This window comes from Carex rostrata, chromosome 1 (assembly GCF_964058835.1).
Source record: "Carex rostrata chromosome 1, lpCarRost1.2, whole genome shotgun sequence".
Lineage (NCBI taxonomy): Eukaryota > Viridiplantae > Streptophyta > Magnoliopsida > Poales > Cyperaceae > Carex > Carex rostrata.
The window spans coordinates 9,811,966-9,831,630 of record NC_135918.1 but is presented as its reverse complement, the minus strand read 5'-3'; the positions used below and the strand labels follow the sequence as shown (position 1 = coordinate 9,831,630).

Below are 19,665 nucleotides of genomic sequence, written 5' to 3'. Positions count from 1 at the left end.
TTATGTTGAAATAAATAAAATGGTATATATAATTCTTGTGTTGTGTATCAGCTTATGTAAAAGCAGCAGCAATGAAACCAGGTCCAGCCTAAAGCTATCTGAATTTCAACTTGTGTTGTGTATAATTGAGTGAGTTAAAAGAGAAATCTATCTATCGGAGAAAGAAGATATTAAATTAAATAGAAAAATTTAGATATATATATATACCCATCACAACTTCTTTAATTATATATTTACCCATCAAAATATAACATATTTATTAATATGCCCATTTTTAATTTTTTTTCACCAAAAAACATAAATCAACATTCATTAAATTTCAAATGACAATTTTACCCTCAACAATTCTTCCCTAAAAACTTCCTTTTCTTTTTTGATTTCCCGTGTGAGCTTTCTTCTCCCCGCACCCGCCCTTCTCCTGTGCAAAGATTCTAGTTAATGCAACTTTTTAATATGTAATAACATGCTGAGTGGTAGAACATAGATTCTACAATTGGTGTCTGTAAATTTTTTCTTTCGGTTGCGTTGCAAAATAAGGTCCTCAGTCACTCAAGAGGTCTTACTGACAAGAGGATGTAATATGGTTCCGGGTTACAAGCTATGCCTTGATGACCAAATTGAGACACGAGACCGCTTATTCTTCACATGTCTGTACGTTGTGCAATTTTGGAGGGAGCTAGCTGCGATTATGTGATTTAGGGTGCCGGTATCATTCCTTGAAGCGGTAAGCACACGCTTCAACCAAGTGCAGGTGCAGAGGTTATGGTAAGATAGACTTTGCCCTTCAGGGGTACTGGTAGGATAGTTTTTCTTTAAGAATGTACTGGTAATTTTCTTTGCTTTTCTGATTTGTGCCTTGTAGTTCTTAGGATTCTTGTAAGGCACATTATATTATCAATCAAGCCTACGGTTTTTCATCAAAAAAACAGAAGGAAAATTGTGAAGTTCAAGCCAAAAAAAAAAAAAAAAAAAATGGAAAACCAGAACCGTAGCAGAGTAGTTAGTGATATGGTAACCTAATTTGAGCTTCTACTTCCAAGGCTAGGTAGTAGAGCTATGCACTTATCAAATTCTAATTGAGTTATATAAAAAATGGAATTTCTAATCTTTTACATATATAAAAAACCTAATAAGATCCAAGTATAATTCATATCTTGTTTCAAAATTTATAATCTCACAAAATGCATACGTTTAAAACAACACATGCAACTTTATAGTTTACATTATTAAGCAATGAAAATAATCAATCTCAAGTTTCAATTTTTTTTTAAAGTCTTCTTTTGAGGGACAAAATATGTGATCTCAAATATCATACTTTTCCTTTTATTCTAAATACCAGATCAGTTGTAATGTGTGAAATACAAATTCTCATCATTTCTCTCTCTATCTAAATACAAGGTTTATCACTTGGCTATAATAATTGATTGTATTTTGATCTAATGGCTTCAATTTGGTATCAAAGCGTGCAACTATAAGACTGTTGAGGGAGGGCTGGGGAGAAAAAGGTCACACGATAAATAAATAAAAAAGAAAAGGAAGTTTTTAGGGAAGAATTGCCAAGGGTAAAATTGTCATTTAAAAATTTAATGAATATTGATTTATGTTTTTTGGTGAAAAAAAAAAATTGGTATATTAATAAATAGGTTATGTTTATATGGAGAAATATTTAATTTTGAATTTTGGATGGATAAATATGTAATTTACGAAGTTGTGATGGGTATATATCTAAATTTCTCAATTTAATAAATGCACAGCACTATACAGCAGAATGAGATCCAAAGAGAGAACAAACAGAAAAGCACGAGTGTCACTCAAGGCCCATAAGGCCCAGAAGGCCCACAATGGAAAAAGAAAAGCAGGCTGCGTGGATCGGATTAATCAAGTCAAGCGTAAATCAAGGGCTCAAAAAATAGAATCGTTGGATGGAGACGGCGCTCTTCTCTCCGGCGGCTCTCTTCCGCGGCGACGACAGCGACGGAGACACCGACACAGACCTTTCTCCCTCCCTTTCTGGTCCTTCCTTTTCCATCGATCGATCTCTCCATCCATTGATCAGCCTATCAGTTGATTCATGAGCTGATTGATGCTGATATTGTTGTGTAGGATCGGAGCAGAAGCAGAAGCAGAAGCAGAAGCAGCAGCAGGAGGAGGAGGAGCCCTTTGTGGAACGCACCCATTCCTTCCCCCATTTGGTACTCTATTCTTCCTTTTTTCTATCACTGTCACTATGCACTATGTATTGTATTATTATCATATCACTTCCAATTTGCGTGCATACATGCATCCATTCATCCATGTATCCGTCCATGCAGCAATTGAAGATCCGTGAGTTCTCATTTCATCACCTCAATGCCAATTTGCTCTGGCCGGGCACTTTTGCTTTCTCCCATTGGCTCCTCGATCATCAATCTCTTCTCCATTTCCGACGCATCCTTGAATTGGGAAGGTCCGTCTCCTCTCCCCTCCTCTCCTTTTTTTTTTTTTCTTTTTTTTTTTTCTGGTTGCTTCATAATTCATTTGTTTGCCATTTTCTCTGCAGTGGAACCGGAGCTTTGGCAATCTTTCTCACAAAATCTCTTCAACTTGATATCACGACGTCTGATTATGATGATCTACAAATCGAACAAAATATAGCACACAACTGTGCATCCAATGGCCTTCCTCCTTTACCTCATATAAGGCGTAAGTTCCTTTTCTACTGACCAATTCTTCATTCTCCCATTCCTTCTGCGGATTGAGTTGTTGAGTCAACAACAATTAGATCGCAATGCTTCCTCTGCTTATTAATACCTTTTCTTTCTCTTAAAAATCTTCAGATACATGGGGAGAACAGTTTCCAAGTTCCAAACCTGATTGGGAATTGATTATTGCCAGCGACATTTTATTATGTGAGTAATATTTTTCTTGTTTTTTTTTCCTCAGCTTTAGGCAGAAAGGTAATCCATGAAAATTCATCGACATGATTGTAAGACCAAACAATAAATATTCCAGGAGGATAGATTTGCACCCTCTTTACTTTACTTTATTCAGCTTTTGAACAGAAGGCAATTGAGTTGGAAATTTTTGGGCATAACTAATTGAGCTGGCCTTGTCATGGTGTTAGTACCTACTCCCTAACAATCAGCCGATATGGTACATATACTGTTGATCATGAGCTGTCCATATTTCATGGCATCTTCTTTTAACAACTCCTTATATGTACAGATGTGAAACAATACCCCAACCTGATAAAAACACTTTGCTTTCTACTCAAGGCCTACCAGCCACAGGATCAGAAAGTTGGCACACCAAAGACATCCATAACAGTTTCAGGTAAATTACTGGCATGATTGAACTCGATAACCCCACGATTGTGGGGTTAGCGAGTTTAGCCTCTAACCAAACATTCCCTTGGAATAGCGGAATAGCCGCTAACCCAAGAGATAGAGGAGAGCATAGGGAGTTGTGTCCGAACACGGAATAGAGTTCCGGGTTAGCGCTATTCCTGGGTTAGCCCAATAGGAGGACAGCATTAGGGTTTATGGTACAAATGATGAACAAGCTATTGTTTTCTTAATTCTCATTTCCAGGGTTTAGCCCAATAGCTTGTTCCTCACCCAACCAAATGCGTACAGCCCAATACGAGAGGGCATTTCAAGTACATTCTGTAATGCTCAAGAGTGCTGGGTAGGACATTAATTGCCATTGGTACTGTTTACCACCTAATAATTTTACGTGCAGGTACTGTACCGGTGCTGGCTTACCAGCATTCCACTCACAAGAATCTAATTATTTTGAGTTGCTGATATGGCAATGGTAGTAGCACTAGCAGTTGGTGGTAACACTCAGTGTAATTTGCAGGAGAAGAGATAGAGCTGGAGGCACCTGTTTTTGTAATGAGCTGGCGGCGTAGGATAGGCAAAGAGGATGAACAGCTCTTCTTCAGGGGATGCGAGAAGGAAGGTCTAACGGTTCGCCATGTTGGATCACGTGTGTACTGCATCACTGTGGGGGCATCAGTCCAGCGACAAGGGATGATTAGTTGTAGGCAGTAGTCATTCCCTGCCTCCTTATCACATTGATGATGACGGTGTTGATAGTCGGTCATGCTATGATTGACTTGATATGAATCCAATCACTGGAAAACAAACAACATCACAACATGTCAACTGAAGCAAAACTTTGGTCTGACTGACTTGCAAATAAGAACTAATGATCGATCTTTGGATATAAAATGATGTGGGAGGTCTGAATTTGTCTCAGACCGTGAATGATTTATTTATTTATTTATTTATTTTTCTTTGAGAATGTTTAAGTGACTATTGCAAATGATGAACAAGCTATTGTTTCCTTAATTTTTTTCCCTTTCAATATCACATGTGGAAATGAGAATTAGAATTTTGGTTGCTGGTAATAGAGTTGCAACATAAACTTGGTATGCAAAAACATTTGTTCTAGTTTATCAAGAAAACTTAAAAAGGTGTTCTGTGGTTGATTTGAGTTGTTCTTTGCAGATTCGATCTAATCTGGCCTCCTATCATTCAAATCGGACAGCTTGCGTATTCGCTCAAATCATAGATGATTTGAAATGTTTGTGTGTGAAATCCGAGCGGATAATGCAGCTACTATTTACATATCAAATGTTGTACCCATAAAATTGAAAAATCTATGCAAACTATATATATTATGGGAGTCCGGCTAAATTGCTGCCGGCAGCATTTCAGCTAAGTGCTGCTGGAGCTATATTTTATTATGTGATATTCAAACAACAAATTCAAACCGTTAGATGTTCAATCTATATTAAAATCTACTTGGAGGCCAAATTTTACATTTTTTGAAATTTTTTTACTATTTATTAAGCTGGTTTGAAAACCGCTATTTTCAGTAAATTTCTGCAGCATTGAAAACAGCGGTTTTCAAACCAGCTTAATAAATAGTAAAAAAATTTCAAAAAATGTAAAATTTGGTCTCCAAGCAGATTTTAATATAAATTGAACATCTAACGGTTTGAATTTGTTGTTTAAATATCACATAATAAAATATAGCCCAGTAACACTTGGTTGAAATGCTGCCGGCAGCAATTTAGTCGGACTCTGTATTATGGTTTATGAGATGTGCGTGTGCCCGAGTAATGGTAAGGAAAGGATGGTTAGAACACGACATTGTTTTCTTTTGTTCTCTTTCTCAATTTTATTTATTGAATCCGGTTGTCAAGGGCGCGCCCAAATGATTTGACCGATTATTTTCCTTTCAAAGAGAAAAATCAAACGATTCAACGTTTTGGAATTAAAACTACTCAAAATCATTATCCATTAGCCTAAACCAGTCTCATTTAGTTATTCGATGAACAAATTGTTAATTTATTCTTAAACATTGCGGCAAGCAAATATTTTTTTAAGTGAGTTATTTGAACGAGGGCCGTCAAAAACACTGATTTTCATACTAATTATTAATTTGAAGTGTTATTTCGCAAAAAAACTGTATAGATATATGTCACGTCACATTACATCACGTAACGTAGATAGAATGCACAAGTAATGTTATTGAATACAGAAACTGCGGATGACATGTTTGGCTGCTCTTTAATTACATGAACAACTGGAGGCATATATAGATTGGTTGTTAAATATATGGAAAAACGATGACAATACAAATAATAATTGCAAAATATATGTGGAGTAAAATATATGGGTGCAAGGGGGCCAGATTGCAATAACTAATTGCAAAATCTTAGCTGTTATAACTTGGCTGTGAGGCAATTGGACGAGTCGTCGAGGCCACCCAATTCCATTTTTCTCAATATATTAAATTCGATATAAAAAAAAAAAAATGAACCTATCATGTTATGTTACTGGCACCAAAAGAATGTAGCATGCATCAATAATCATGGGTAGTGGCCAAGTGGAATCCATAAGGTAGAAAAAATAAATCACAGTCCGTAGTTCCGTACACGAAGTGGCCAAGTGGGGGTATAGAAGCCCTAAACCGGTCACGGGTTTATTACAAAATGGTAATAGCAAAATATTATTATGAAGAGTCCGTGAAACTTATTGAAATGAATTTGTGTTCAACGCAAAGTGTATACACAGTTTCAGTACAGCGAGCTGTACTTTTTAAATTTTGATTTAGCTTTCGAATTAGATTGCAAGTGCACAATTTTTATCGAATAGTATAATCAGGTATCGATCCACAGGGACGGTTCAATTCTGGACTCTTACTTAGCTTAGTTAGGTACTAGAAGTGATAAAAGGTTGATTTGGTTTGTTTATGTTTCATAAATTCGATAACAGTAAATGACAACAATTAAAAGTTTGGTTTTACTTGATTATAAAAAGAAATTTTCAGGGTTTCAGATTTCATCTTCAACTCTGCCTCTCTGGACCTTCACGTGACTCGCGTACTTTCATACGTGACCCGTGTGACGCGACCCCCGTGCTCTCACACGCGACCCGCGTGGCCTTCGAGTGGATGCAGCATGTGTCTGTTTTTGAGTTGTTATTTGTGTAAAAATCTATTGACCGTACCTAATGTTCCTAAACCTCAACTCTCGTTTATTGGCTTAATGAACTTAGTAAGGAAATGCAAGTCCACCTTCTTAGATCTCCAACCTAAGTTATTTGTCTGGTTTACTAAATATATCAACTATCTCTCAATAAATGAAAATTTCACCTCTCAGTTACTATTGATCTCACCTCTCGGATCAAAGATCTACCTCAAATACTTAATCTTATTGTAAGAAACATCAATGCCAAAGTACTAGAAGAGATGCTATAGACATTCAATAGTAGACAACAATAATCATTCAAACAATTTCAATAAAGCAATGAAAATAATACTCAGACAAATAAACACAAATTTAAGCTCAGATCCAAACATCATGCATTACAAAACAGAGTTTTAGACTACATCTTAACCCTAGAAACTAAGAGATCTACTCAATCATGATCAAGAAAGAAGTAAAACAAGTAAAGAAATAACAAATCATGACAAAACCCGAAGAAGAAAGTAGATCTGTGAAGAACTTCCAATCTTCCCTTCTCAACTCTCTTTCTTGATCCACACTTTAGAAACAAGGTAGTTGGAATCTGCTTCTCCCCCCCCCCCCCCCCCCCCCCCCCCCCCCGCCCTTAGTTAGTGGCAGAGAATGTCCTTTTATAGCCTTCCCAAACGACCCTTCCTACTTTGGGCCTTAATTGGGCCTCCGCCTTCTGCTCTAGAAAACTCCGATGCGAGCTACGTCAATAGTGATGTGACCCGCATCAGGGTTTGTCTGATGCGTCTCGCGTCTATGGTAGCGTCAGGGTGTGATGCGACTCGCGTTGGCAATGATGCGACCCGCATCAGGTTTGTCTGATGCGCCTCGCGCTGTGGTAGCGTCAGGGTGTGATGCAACTCGCGTCAGATGTGATGAGGGTCGCGTGCAGAGTCTCAGAATGTCAGTAACTTTCCTGATTTCGCCAGTTTTCTGCAAAATAAGAATGAAAGCGCAGCAGTACCACATTCTATAGATATTCAATGTAATAGACGCTATTTAATTGTTTAAAATACATATTTTGGTACGGGAATTGGTCAGAACAATAGATCAAATATGGTGATATCAATTTGCAATTAAGATGACAATTGTAATATCAGGGTTTAGGGCAGCCAATGATTAATTATATTTTTTTTAGGAAAATGATTAATTATAAAATTATATCTAATTGACACCAGTCACGGGTGTGGATCATTGAGTGAGTATTCACGGGTGTGCATATGCATCATGTGTATCCGATGTACATTGCCCATATTTTTACACACATTCATAAATAATTATATACTAGTATTTTGTCTGGAGGAGGGTTCAAATGCCTCCATTTTTTGTGCCTCCACCGTGCCTCTATTTTTAAAAACTTTAATAATTCAAAATTTAAAACTTAAAAGTCAAAATAAAACCGTTGGATATGATCTACATCATTTTATTGATGCACATGCAAAAAATTATTACATTTCAATTTTATTTTGATTGTCATCAAAAGCTTGTTAAAAACCCACTAATGAGGGTGATTTCTAGACGTTGATTTTTGAACTTATTGATTCACATAAAATCAAAATTGAAATGTAATAATTTTTTATGAGCACATAGAAAAAATAATATATATCACATCTAACGGTTTTATTTTGACTTTTAAGTTTTAAATTTTGAGTTATTAAAGTTTTAAAAAATGGAGGTATGATGGAGGCACAAAAAATGGAGGCATTTGAACCCTCCTCTTTTGTCTGTACTTTACTATGGGTTTAAAATTCAAACAGAAATACAACAAATTGAAGTAAATCAGACTAAATATTTTTCATTTTTGACAGTATGTATGAGTCTTTTATAATTTCTTTTTATTAAAAATGAAATTAACTATTGTGTCTTTATCTCTCCGTTAAATAGGAAAATAATCAATATTTAATGAACAAATATATTAATTACTTTAATCAATAACATAAAAGGAAAGAAATGTTATTAATTAATTGACAACATTCATATAAAGAAATTGTAAGGAGAAAATTAGTGTAGCGAGTGTTCAAATAACTAAATACAAACTTCAACACAATAATTATCAATGTATTACCACATATAATCACAATGGCAAGATGATCTTTTTTTATCTTAACTGTGTAAAATCTAGCGAATTAAATCACAGTTGTTGGTGAATCAGAACATCTACGTGCTTAATATAAGAGGACTAGAGGAGAGATATTGTAATTCATGAAGCCTTTTGAGCTGTGAAGATTCTATAAATAACCTAATTGATTCAACAATATTTCGTGATAAAAATCAGATCGAATATGTATATAATTTAGGTCTATCAGACATGTGAGACATGTGAGACTGTGAGTCTTAATTTAACGGCACCATGTAGCAAATAAGTTGTTTTATATATTTAATTTTTACTATATATTTTTTTGAACTTTCAAATTTTTGCATGGAAATCACTCATGAATTACATGAATTTAAGTAGTTTGAATTCGACATTTGAATTTGATTAGATATATTTTTGAAGTTGTGCTCACCAACAAGAGAAGAGAAATGTGCACTTGTGAGATTAAACACTTTCATGATATGGCTGGATAAGAAATAAAACAACAGATCTTTAATTGGAGAAGAAATAAAAACAGACAAGACTACAATACAATATATACTTTTGACTGGAAATACAAATCTTTTTGGATAAATTGGACAAATCTTTTTTGACTGGGTTCTGTTGGACAAATTTTTGACTGGGTTCTTTTGGACAAATATGAGTGTTCTTGGGAAGGATAGGATAGGATATGATAGGATTTGTTCAAATTACCCTAAGTCACTTCAGCGAGACTCGAACCGGGTTTTCTAAGCCGGGACGAGTCGAGCTCCCGAAACCATCAGACTTTACGGTCTCGTCCTCCGGAACTTAATCCGTATCAAAGACTTACATGTCTGATAAACTTAAATTATATATATATTTGATCTGATTTTGAGCTGTAGAAGGATAGGATAAGATAAGATATAAATAAATTAATTAACAGTTCCCTAACGAGGGCTAATCAATTAGAAGATAGAATTGAATCCAAAAAAGACAAAAAGATAAAAGAGCATGAAGAGTGCAGATTAAATAAATTATTATGTTGATAAAAGTACCAATTAAACCTTGTCTCTGTCTCGTCACGCATATATACAACTGCTACCGTTCGTATTGCTACAAAATTAATTTTGTAATTTAATTTGGAGATATATAGGTGCCCTCCATTATTCTATTCTGTTATATTAAAACTGTTTTAATTTTAATTTATTCGAATTATTCTAAGTCAACAATATGAACAAGAACGATCGCCGTTTTATTGTCGTCTGAAATATTTTATTCCACTTCTCCGGTCTCCATTCATTCATTCATTCATTCCGGCAGGACCGGCACACTTATTTCGGTTTCGGCTTGGGTGAAACCGAAATAATCCTTCATTCTCTCACCCTTTTCTTCTCATGAAATCATCAGTAAAAACAAAAGAAAGAAACTCGACTTGCGCATTTCTCCTCTCTCGCTCCTCTCCTCACAGTTAATTATATGGTATTAATTGTACTGTATTGTAACTATATATATATATATATATATATAGCCCACCTATATGTATGTGTGTGTATGTCTGCGCGCTTGCTTATATGCCGGCCTCTGATATATATATATAGCATTATAGCCTGATCGATCGAGGAATACATACAATAATTAAGCAGGGCAGGAAATTAATTAGCAGCTACGTACATCCTGACTTGCTAATTAATTGCTACTTATTAATTATTATATGATACGATACATTAATTGTAGATTGATGGGTGGACCTGTTGATTCGATTGCCAAACAAGGAAGAGAGAAGGTGGCCTTAGTAGCAGGTGCCACCGGCCTTGTCGGCAAAGAGCTCGTCAAATCCCTCCTTCACTCCGGCTCAGACAACTGGACCCTTGTATACGGCATTGCACGCCAGCAGCCACCATATGACGACTATGTCGACAATGCCAACCAGGTGGGGTCCACCTGCAGGTACAGGTTCCTGCAGTGTGATCTGCTGGACAAGGAGTCGACCGCGAAGAAGTTGGGTGACCTAGCGAGGCGGGTGACCCACCTATTCTGGGTGACATGGGCCAGCGAGTTTCCGCTGGACACGCCTGATTGCTGCTCCCAGAACCGCGCCATGCTCACCAACACGCTCAATGCCCTCCGCATCCCCGGCTCCCCGGCACTACCGCACATTTGCATCCAGACTGGCACCAAGCACTATGTCTCCCTCAAGGCACCCGGTCTAGCCGGCCCTTACATCGAGGAAGAGATTCTCGAGTCGGACGATATGAGCAAATTTGAGCCGATTGTATTGCCGACAAAAGAGGGCCACGATCATGATCATGAGATGGATGCACCCCACATGTACAACTTCTACTATGACATTGAGAGATTGGTCATGGAGCGTGCCAGCCAGGGTTTTGTCAATAGCTGGTCGGTGCACCGCCCGGGCCTTCTGTTTGGAGCATCCAGTCGATCCTATTTCAACGTAATGGGCTCACTGTGCGTGTATGCCAGCCTGTGTCAGCACCTGGGCATGCCCTTCCATTTCTATGGAACCAAGTTCTGCTGGGAAGAACATTACATCAACATGTCCGACGCGAGAATGGTTGCCGGCCAGCAAATCTGGTGGGCCTCATCGTCTCACGAGCCTCATAGCAAAGGTGAAGCCTTTAATGCGGTGGATGCAGCCCCTTTCATCTGGAAGCAAGTCTGGCCAGCACTGGCTTCCAAGTTTGGCATAGAATGCAAATCAAAGGAGACGAATAATTGGATGTCCGAGGAAACGTGTTACGCTGAGATAATGCACGGCAAACAGCAAGCATGGGACGAGATTGTATCAGCCAATGGGCTCAGAAAGACGAAGATCGAAGACCTCGCAAACTGGGGTTTTCTCGACTCTTTGTTTCGGTTCTCAGGAAAGCTTCTGGCTGCTCCGGGCAAAGCTGAGAGGCTCGGCTTCATGCCGCCGTGTACGTACACCGACACCAATACAGAGTCTGTTCTCTACTGGGTTGACCGCTACCGGGAAATGCGTTTCATCCCTTGACTATATCTTAATTCATTGTTGTACTTTTGTATATCCATGAGGTTTTAATCAATTATCGATGATTAATTGATCAGTTCGGGGTGTTAGCTAACGACACAACATTTTAAACAAATTTGTTCAAACTAAGTGTGATCAAACACTGTTGTTATTTAAGTCAGTGTTGTAAAAAACATCTGTTTAGGCCGATTAGTTGTTGATGGTAATCAAACCGTTACGGATTTTTCTGATTAATCAACTGATTAATCATTTGGCGATACTCTGTCCGTCCGATAACCGCATACCGTTATTTACAACACTGATTTAAGAATAACGACACTGATTTAAGTTTCTTCTTGTATTTATTTGATTTTCTAGCTTGTTTTAGTGAAGGGATATTTGTATGGCTCAGGCAAGTTTATTTCAGTTCATATAAAACAATTGTTGACTTAATTTGGATGCATTAGTTACATCAATTATCATGTACATCACTTGGAATAATAATTTGGAAGCAAAATGGAAGGTATGGTTAATTTAATTAGGTCTATGATATGACATCTGACCCAATTATGCAAACAAAAGAGTTATATATTTCTCTTTGTTTGTATCAATCTCAATCTAGGGATTGGGAGGTAGGGTATGTCTTGTGGTCTCAATTCCACCCAACCATTTCATTTCATTTCCTTTCGGTTGGTTTTACTGTTAAAAAATTAAAACATAATTTTGACTTTTTGAGGTGGTACTCAGTTGATCTTACTCTTGCGATGCGACGTGCATTTTTGCCTCCTTGCCCTTGCTATAATTATTTAATTGCAAAATAAATACAAGGCCAGACCCCATAATTGGTCAACAAAGAGCAAGTTGCAAAGTCGGGTCAACTATAACGAGAGCCCTCATTATTATATTTTATTATATTATTATATCATATTAACAATAGCTTTAATTTCAAAATTCCAAATGTCCTTGGCAGAAATCCCCAGTTAAAAACTCTAGCAAGTGGTTCAACCTCAACGACAGCCTCTTTTGGTTGCCATTTATTTTTTGTTTATCCCAACTTGGGTCTGTTTGTTTTTTAATTTATGAAAAGATTGGCTTGGTCTAAATCTAACAAAGATCAACTGTGGAAATTTGACAATTTTACGTAACAGTTAAAGTTACTCAAGAGAATGAATGACAAAGTCTACTAAAAAAGGCAACGGTTGCCGTCATTTGATGCTTGCCTCTTAAATCATGAAATGAGACTGAAGAAACAACACTGGTAAAAATTGGCTTCTCATCCATTGATCCATGTCATCGGTATCAACTATTTAGCCAGCACCATATTAAGCAAAATCCCAGAGAGCTACGTTGCAGAAAACAAAGCAACTGGTAAGGTGTGAATTTCTCAAGAGGCAAGGAAAAGAAACCACTAAAACACAGTACATTAGGTAAAACATGTCTCTTTGTGAGACATTCTCAATAAATAAATAATAAAAAAAAAAACTACTGTTGACAAACCCCAATATTACATGGACAAAACAATAACAATTAAATATAATAATAAGAAGAAATCATGTGATGGCGTCTACCTCTATCCCCTGAAATGCAAGTTCACAACTGTGGGTTGCATGTACGTCTGCTGGACAGAGAGGATGAGCGGTAGATACGGGTGGAAGAGGAACGAGCTCACCTTCTTTGGCCTCCCTCCGTCCGGCCCTCCCCCCTCCGCTCCTGCCAATTCACAATCATTCAATACACCACATGCTTTATCTTTAATTATGTTATTTTGCTTGAAGCCATCCACAACCTCTCTGAAAAATTATTTAGTTTACCTGGTTTTATCTTAAACTTCACCACATTTGGTTGCCTCAGCGAGATAAACTTAATTGGGTGCTCTGTGGAGTGTCTGTGCCGGTCAATTGCCGAGATCAACTAGCATACCAGAAAGGAGATTTAGTTAGAAGCAATTACAAAAAAGAGATCAGGTCCAAAACAGTCTTATCTGAATAAATTAATTTCCTATTTAGCATGCTTATTGTTATAAGTAAAAGGTCAAGTCAGATAATTCGTTGAATGAGGTTCATCAAAGCATCACGCCAAAGGGCCTCCTTCTTAAATGATTGTCAAGTAAGTAATCCCAGCTGACCATCAAATCAATCTGATCCAAACAATACAAAGGAATAGGAAAACCCACTAACACTCAAATTGCTGGAATGTGATCCAAGCATATCACAATCAGCTCCAAAATATAACTTTTTTTACTCCAACCAATTCTCTCAATAGTTAACCCAAATAAAACAATGCCCCAATTCCAACAACCAACCCCAAAGAATGCAAAAACTTATAACTGACCTGGGGCCAACACTAACAAGAGCATCACACCAAAAGAGTTCATGTGACCAAAAATATTATATGTACATGTTTGCTTAATAAATGAAAAATAACAGTTCAAGGCGATCAAAAACATACGATAGACTCAAAGATGCGGAAAAACCAAATTATCTCTAATATTGAGTAGACCTCACCTTATCATCATACCGAAAGAGTGACAAATCAAAGTAAGGGGAAGGACTGTGCGACTGACAAGTATATGGTAATGTCAGCATCATCTTCTTCACAAACTGCCGATGCCAGACACGAAAAAAGAAACTTTAACATAGAAGTACATGTTGGCATCAAAATATAAGTTTCTATTAAAACTACAATCCAATTCAGCTTGAACAATTATCAACTTATCCTGAGGTGGTACATGAAAAATTGAGGCCAAACTTCCGGCACAACACATTGGAAATTATACTGACAAGTTTTACTTGAGACGATAACCGGGCGTCTCAGTAATGCTATTTGTAGCTTTTCTAGAAAGATTTCTGGGGCAATGCAAAACCTCTTAATATTCCAGATACTTTTGTGGAATAAGCCATCAAAAGCAGCACTCATTAAAAATGGCTTCCTTTCAAAGCATATACTTGCAAGGGAAAAAATTGCCTAATTCTCAGTTGATGCCTACTTTTGTACCAAACTAAAATCAAAAGGATAAAATCATTCATTGCTCAGGATCATTATTTGTTTGGTGGGTTAAATACATAATTCATAAACAGGTCTTGGCTGATTGGTCCTTTCAATTAATCAGTAGTTAATTAAAATGCCAAACCCGATTGGTTCTTTTCACTTAACTATCATTTCAACAATTACAAAATTTTATATCCCAAAAAATTTTTGGTGCTAGTTCAAAGTAAGAAGATACAAGCTGCTGTTTGCAAACATTCTAAAAAAATTAAGAAAGTGTAGCAACTAAGACACATTTACCTGTGAGAAGCTGCCTGACTTATTTTTAATGTTAAGGAGCTGATCAAGAGCATGCATGTTATTAGTGTGGGAGGATATGAATTGCTCATGCAAAGTACTTCTTGAAACAGAATTAAAAAAATCATAAAACTGTTCAAAAAAGGAGTACATTTCCTCCGAAGAATTCTGCAAACAATAAAAAAAAAAAAACTTGATCAGCTATTTGTTCCAATTCAATTCCTCTGCCTAACTGGTACAATTATCCGGCACAATATGTACCAGTTACCCAACAAGATGGTGCTTGTAAATGCTTTATTATTTATATCTGAGCTGTTATTGTCATCGTTTTCAGATAAAATCTGTACTGTAAGTATTAGGCAAATTAATATGCAAAAAAATTACCTGATAAAATGAAACAATTTCTGTTGTTTCCATGTTGTATACAGCAAAAAATGACAAACCCTGATCAGTACTTCGAGAAACCTGGTCATAATTAGACGATGAAACATAAAAAAGGCTTTAATTTAAAGAAAAAAAGAATATAAATTGCTTTCAAACCCTGCATGGCTGAAACAAAACAAAATCTATCACGAAGCCAACCCCCTCGACAAATATCCAAGACCAATAAGACCTGACCTTCCTTTATTAATTGCAGACGAAGGCTGTGTACTGGACACAATCCATCTTTAGATTTTAATTTACACAATGTCCATTAGCCGGTGTTTAGATTTTCTAATGAAAATTGGATCACATTGCAATCCATAACAAAGGAAGGATGTTTTACAATTCTCTTTAATATAGAGAAAAAAAATAACAATCCACCTAGGACTAAAACCTTACTACAAGGAATTACAGTTTTATACAAACAAAAGGAAAGAAAACAAGATACTAACCCCTCCATCCACACTCCCAAGCTTGATTAAAAGGTGATGCCGATCTAGGAACTGGACCTGTCAAGCTAGCATGTTAAAAGATCAACTTGAAACAGCTTATTTTAACCATAATATAAAAAATTGGAACAAAAAGAACCCAAATGATAGTTCCACAATTTGTTTGTTTAGGTTATGCTCCTTGCTAAGTATATCCAAAATGAAGCAACACCAGAGCTTAGCAACATTCATTTTTACCAAATAACTCTAAAAAGACAAATGTAAAGAAAGATTAAAAAAAGTTGCTACAACATGCAAGTACAGGTAAAGATTTTTCCATGAGCCTGGCGACAGGGAGCTCAAATAATCAACAAGACTCCCCACAAACACTCAATATAATATCTTAATTTAATGAAAAGCTTTAAAACAATATAGTGCTTACTTTCCATATGATAAGGTCTACGTAGTCTTGAAAGTGGAAATAGAACTTTTTCTTTAGATGCTGAACCCTCTGAAAATAAGGGAAAAAAATTACATAAAGCAGAGAAACAAAAAATCAAATACAGTTTTTAAAATCTATCGACAAGCCCTGCAGAAAATAAAATTGAGCTTTATTTGAACAAATTAACGGTATAACATAACGACCAGCATGCTTTTGCACAATTAAATCAGCTAATTATTTAACAAATCAATACACATAATCAAACCTAATTTCAACTGACCTCCTAATCAATGCTTAAGTTTTGACATGCTAATACACATTACACAAGTATTGCAGTGTTTTTTGGATTCCAAGTGTCGCATTTCAAAATTGAGGTTGAAGACGTCTTAAATTCTTAAAATGTTCATGTAAGAGTACCAATGAAACTAGCAAGTCAAATTGACCAAGACTTTAATTTGTTATGCTCCATGAAATATCTACAAAAGGAATCAGTTCTTAATGCTCAGGCTCTGTAGTTAAGCTTCTATCCAAACTAAATTTCCTTGGTTATCCTCAATTATGCAAATATACTTCAATTTCTCTAAACTGTGTAACTGAACCGAAAGAGCCAACAGAAAGCAATTAAAGATCTAAAAAGTTAATCAAGTAGAAGCAGGTGCCACACCACTACGCAATCGTCCGGTACAAAGGGTACCTGGATTTAAGGTACTGAGTGATTGTTTTTGTTACCATATGTGGATCAGCTTCCTCATTCCAAGTTTTGCGAAAGATGAATGAAAGCAGTCTCTGCTTTATACCAGGCAGAAAAGAACTCCCTGGAGAAACCTAAAAAAATGAATAGTCATGCAAGCACAAGAAATTTCCATTTTGATTATACATACATTCTCAACTTCTAGCATCAGTGGAGCACATTCAAATTTGTATACACATCACAATCACAGTATGCTATAACTCTAAAACTAGGGATTATAGTACATTCAAGTAGTGACAAATGACATGAGCAATTAACTGAAGAACCTGTTCTAAAGTATAATAGGTACACTGGTATGCCTTCTACACTTACCCACTTGCTCTCGAATGAGAGTCTTTATTTTCAAAGCAAAGTGCTCTTTATTGAGTCTATCCACGATTGAGGTAGCATGCCAAAGTCATTATCAATTAAGTATCCGGACTAGGGAGCAGGGAATGGTAAAGAGAAAGTAGTCAAATCTGTAAAGAAACTATAGGAATATGTTATGTTACCTGGGCATGCGACTGGAGGAAAAGCTCATCATCTTCTTGGCAATATGCACCGATCTTGCGTACCTCGACAAGGTTTCCAGATTCCCGAATCTGCAAGATGTGAATTGTTTGGTAGCGAAGAGACACAATACATAGGAGATCATCATAGAGGAAAGCCCCAGTGCAATGTGCCAAATTTACAAAATCATTGCAGAAGGCCTTCTCGTCAAGTACGACACCATCGTCCAGTCTGGTAAAACAAATGTCAGATCCATAAAGCACGAGCAAAAATTCAGAGCAGAGCATATGAGGAAGAAATAAATTGAATGGAATTGAGTCACCTGACAAGATAAAAGGTGATCTTCTCAACGGAAGGAACACCATGGACGGCACCTTCAGCGGAGGAGACAGTGGGGTCGTTGACTTGAGCAGTGGAAGTGGCGAAGAGGCCGAAGCGGAGGGTGTGGACGTAGAGGAAGAAGTCCTTGCAGATGAACTCGTTGGCAGAGGCGAGGGAGACGGTGTAAAGGTGATGGAAGAAGCTGTCGAAGCAGCGGGCCTTGGGGGGTAGGTGGGTGTCGAGGGAGAAGGGACAGTCGCCCTTGCAGGAGTAGGAGAGCCATGATGGGCGGTAAACGATGAGGTCCTGGTGAGTGCGGCTGAAAGCGATGAGGAAGTGGCCATCGTCGGTGAACTTGCGGAAGCTGTAATCAGGGCAGTTGATGTCGTAGATCGTATGGCTGGGGCACAGGTTCTCGTAGAAATGCCGGAAGATGTTGATCTGGCCACACGCATGCCCATGCATTAGACACAAAAACCCACCCACCCAACGAATATTCAATATTCAATATTCAGTGTTCAGTATCCATTCCATGTGTCAGTGGCAGTGAAGTTATGATGGTGATGCTAATTTTGGTTGAGAAATAAGAAGCATGCATGCATTGCTAATGGTAATGGTAATGATAATGATAATGATATTAAGTAGTATTATGAGAGAAAGAGAGAATGAGAAGAGAGTGCGTACGGAAGTGCCAGGGCGGGGGGTTAGAATCTGGCGCTCGAAGACCCTGGCTGCAACATTATTGCTCCTCAACATCAATCGAGCGATCGATTGATCAGTCGACGGACGGACGAATGGATGGATCAAGGAATTAATCAATTACTGAGGAGGAGGAGGAGAAAGAGGAGCCACCTCCACTCTGCTCCGCTCCGCTCCGGTCGCTAGTCTTAGTAGTAGCCTGCTACTCTTAGTGTACTGGTCTGTGTTTGATTTTGAGTCTGATTCTGATTCTGATTCGTGCAGTGGAGTTCGTGAGTTCGTGAGGCGTGGGGGGAGGGAAATGAATCCGGGGGCTGCGACTGCGATGCCAGTTGCCAACTGCGGAGGCAGACAGGCTAAATAACAAATCAGATCATCTATCCATCTATCCATCAATAATAATAAATTTGAACTATTTTAAACTGAACTAAAAAAATAAAAATAAATAAAGGATGGATGGATGGTCCGTAGGTCAGTCTAAGCAACGGAGACCCAGAAAGGCAGAGGCCACAAGTTTTTTGTGCGGATGCTGCACGCACACGCCCTTCCTTTCCTCCTTAGTTCATCTGAACTTACTCTTTAGTCCTTCCTTTTTTTCATTTTTACCTACCTACCCCTCCCTCGCTGCCCCTTAACTTTCCCTCCCTTGTTCAGGCATTAAAAATAAACGAAATAAAAGTAAAAAGGTAAAATATAATTTTTTACCTCCTTTCATTTTCAATAACCTTCCGATGTAACTTTTTATTTGATCATAAGCCATCTCAAACCCCTACATATTACTAATGTACAATTGAAAAAGTGTCTGCTATAATTATAATTCTCTTCAAGTTAATTTTAGAATGTTTTTATATCTGCAATTTCAGTTTCACATATATGACAAAAATATTATTTTTTAAATTTAGCAATTTCAAAGATGAAAATGTTCGTGCCACTTGTAAAAAAATTACAAAATATTTTGTGGCGCTTTTGTAGAAATAACTATTGTAATACCAAAATTGCTAAATTAACAAGTATTCTACAACCCTATGATTAATATTATAGGTATCATTTCAACATTCATAATTAAGATGCAAATAGCTGGTCCATGAATTGGGCGCTAGATTGATATTATATTTTTCAGTTCTTTGTGTTTCGAAATTGCACTAAAAAAAATGATGAGTTAAATGAAGAAAATATGAAAAAAAAAAAAAAAATTGTCCGTATCGTCTCAACTAATGGCGAATTGGCGATGCCGTAATGTCTAGCGTCTACCATGGCCCATGGGCTTGGGCTTT

The 19,665-nt window shown here is 37.2% G+C and overlaps 3 protein-coding genes across 7 annotated transcripts; 2 read left to right on the top strand and 1 right to left on the bottom strand.

Moving 5' to 3' along the window:
* The first annotated feature begins 1,882 nt into the window (after positions 1 to 1,882).
* Positions 1,883 to 4,346, top strand: LOC144557382 (S-adenosyl-L-methionine-dependent methyltransferases superfamily protein). Its single transcript, XM_078305948.1, has 7 exons — positions 1,883 to 2,013; positions 2,104 to 2,192; positions 2,313 to 2,446; positions 2,540 to 2,682; positions 2,817 to 2,888; positions 3,205 to 3,312; positions 3,841 to 4,346. Exons 1-7 carry the CDS (start codon positions 1,923 to 1,925, stop codon positions 4,032 to 4,034), a joined length of 831 nt encoding a protein of 276 aa, XP_078162074.1. The 5' UTR covers positions 1,883 to 1,922; the 3' UTR covers positions 4,035 to 4,346.
* Positions 4,347 to 4,740: 394 nt separating this feature from the next.
* DET1 (light-mediated development protein 1 / deetiolated1 (DET1)) lies at positions 4,741 to 18,780 on the bottom strand. Of its 5 annotated transcripts, XR_013512629.1 has the most exons (13): positions 18,377 to 18,775; positions 17,694 to 18,133; positions 17,374 to 17,602; positions 16,861 to 16,956; positions 16,132 to 16,200; positions 15,714 to 15,770; positions 15,223 to 15,303; positions 14,842 to 15,006; positions 14,061 to 14,156; positions 13,368 to 13,467; positions 13,125 to 13,266; positions 12,783 to 12,898; positions 4,741 to 4,752 (listed from the first exon to the last, which is right to left on the bottom strand). XR_013512629.1 is itself a non-coding variant. In XM_078305923.1 (12 exons), the coding sequence occupies exons 1-11, from the start codon at positions 18,446 to 18,448 to the stop codon at positions 13,127 to 13,129; spliced, it is 1,545 nt and encodes a 514-aa protein (XP_078162049.1). In that variant the 5' UTR covers positions 18,449 to 18,775; the 3' UTR covers positions 12,621 to 12,898; positions 13,125 to 13,126. The 5 variants fall into 5 exon arrangements, 4 of the variants coding, with proteins under 4 accessions (XP_078162049.1, XP_078162054.1, XP_078162061.1 ...); XM_078305923.1 differs by lacking the exon at positions 4,741 to 4,752 and having other exon boundaries at positions 12,621 to 12,898; XM_078305928.1 differs by lacking the exon at positions 4,741 to 4,752 and having other exon boundaries at positions 12,621 to 12,797.
* Positions 10,225 to 11,646, top strand: LOC144565944 (NAD(P)-binding Rossmann-fold superfamily protein). Its single transcript, XM_078315795.1, has one exon. It carries the CDS (start codon positions 10,279 to 10,281, stop codon positions 11,578 to 11,580), a length of 1,302 nt encoding a protein of 433 aa, XP_078171921.1. The 5' UTR covers positions 10,225 to 10,278; the 3' UTR covers positions 11,581 to 11,646.
* Positions 18,781 to 19,665: the final 885 nt, after the last annotated feature.

Coding starts and splice junctions, on each gene's coding strand:
- LOC144557382 (XM_078305948.1), top strand. CDS start 1,923: ATGGAGACGGCGCTCTTCTCTCCGGCGGCTCTCTTCCGCGGCGACGAC. Junction 2,014..2,103: donor CCTTTCTCCCTCCCTTTCTG/GTCCTTCCTTTT, acceptor ATTGTTGTGTAG/GATCGGAGCAGAAGCAGAAG. Junction 2,683..2,816: donor TCCTTTACCTCATATAAGGC/GTAAGTTCCTTT, acceptor AAAAATCTTCAG/ATACATGGGGAGAACAGTTT.
- LOC144565944 (XM_078315795.1), top strand. CDS start 10,279: ATGATACGATACATTAATTGTAGATTGATGGGTGGACCTGTTGATTCG.
- DET1 (XM_078305923.1), bottom strand. CDS start 18,448: ATGTTGAGGAGCAATAATGTTGCAGCCAGGGTCTTCGAGCGCCAGATT. Junction 15,304..15,713: donor TTGGGAGTGTGGATGGAGGG/GTTAGTATCTTG, acceptor AATTATGACCAG/GTTTCTCGAAGTACTGATCA. Junction 15,007..15,222: donor AAATTGTTTCATTTTATCAG/GTAATTTTTTTG, acceptor TATTGTTTGCAG/AATTCTTCGGAGGAAATGTA.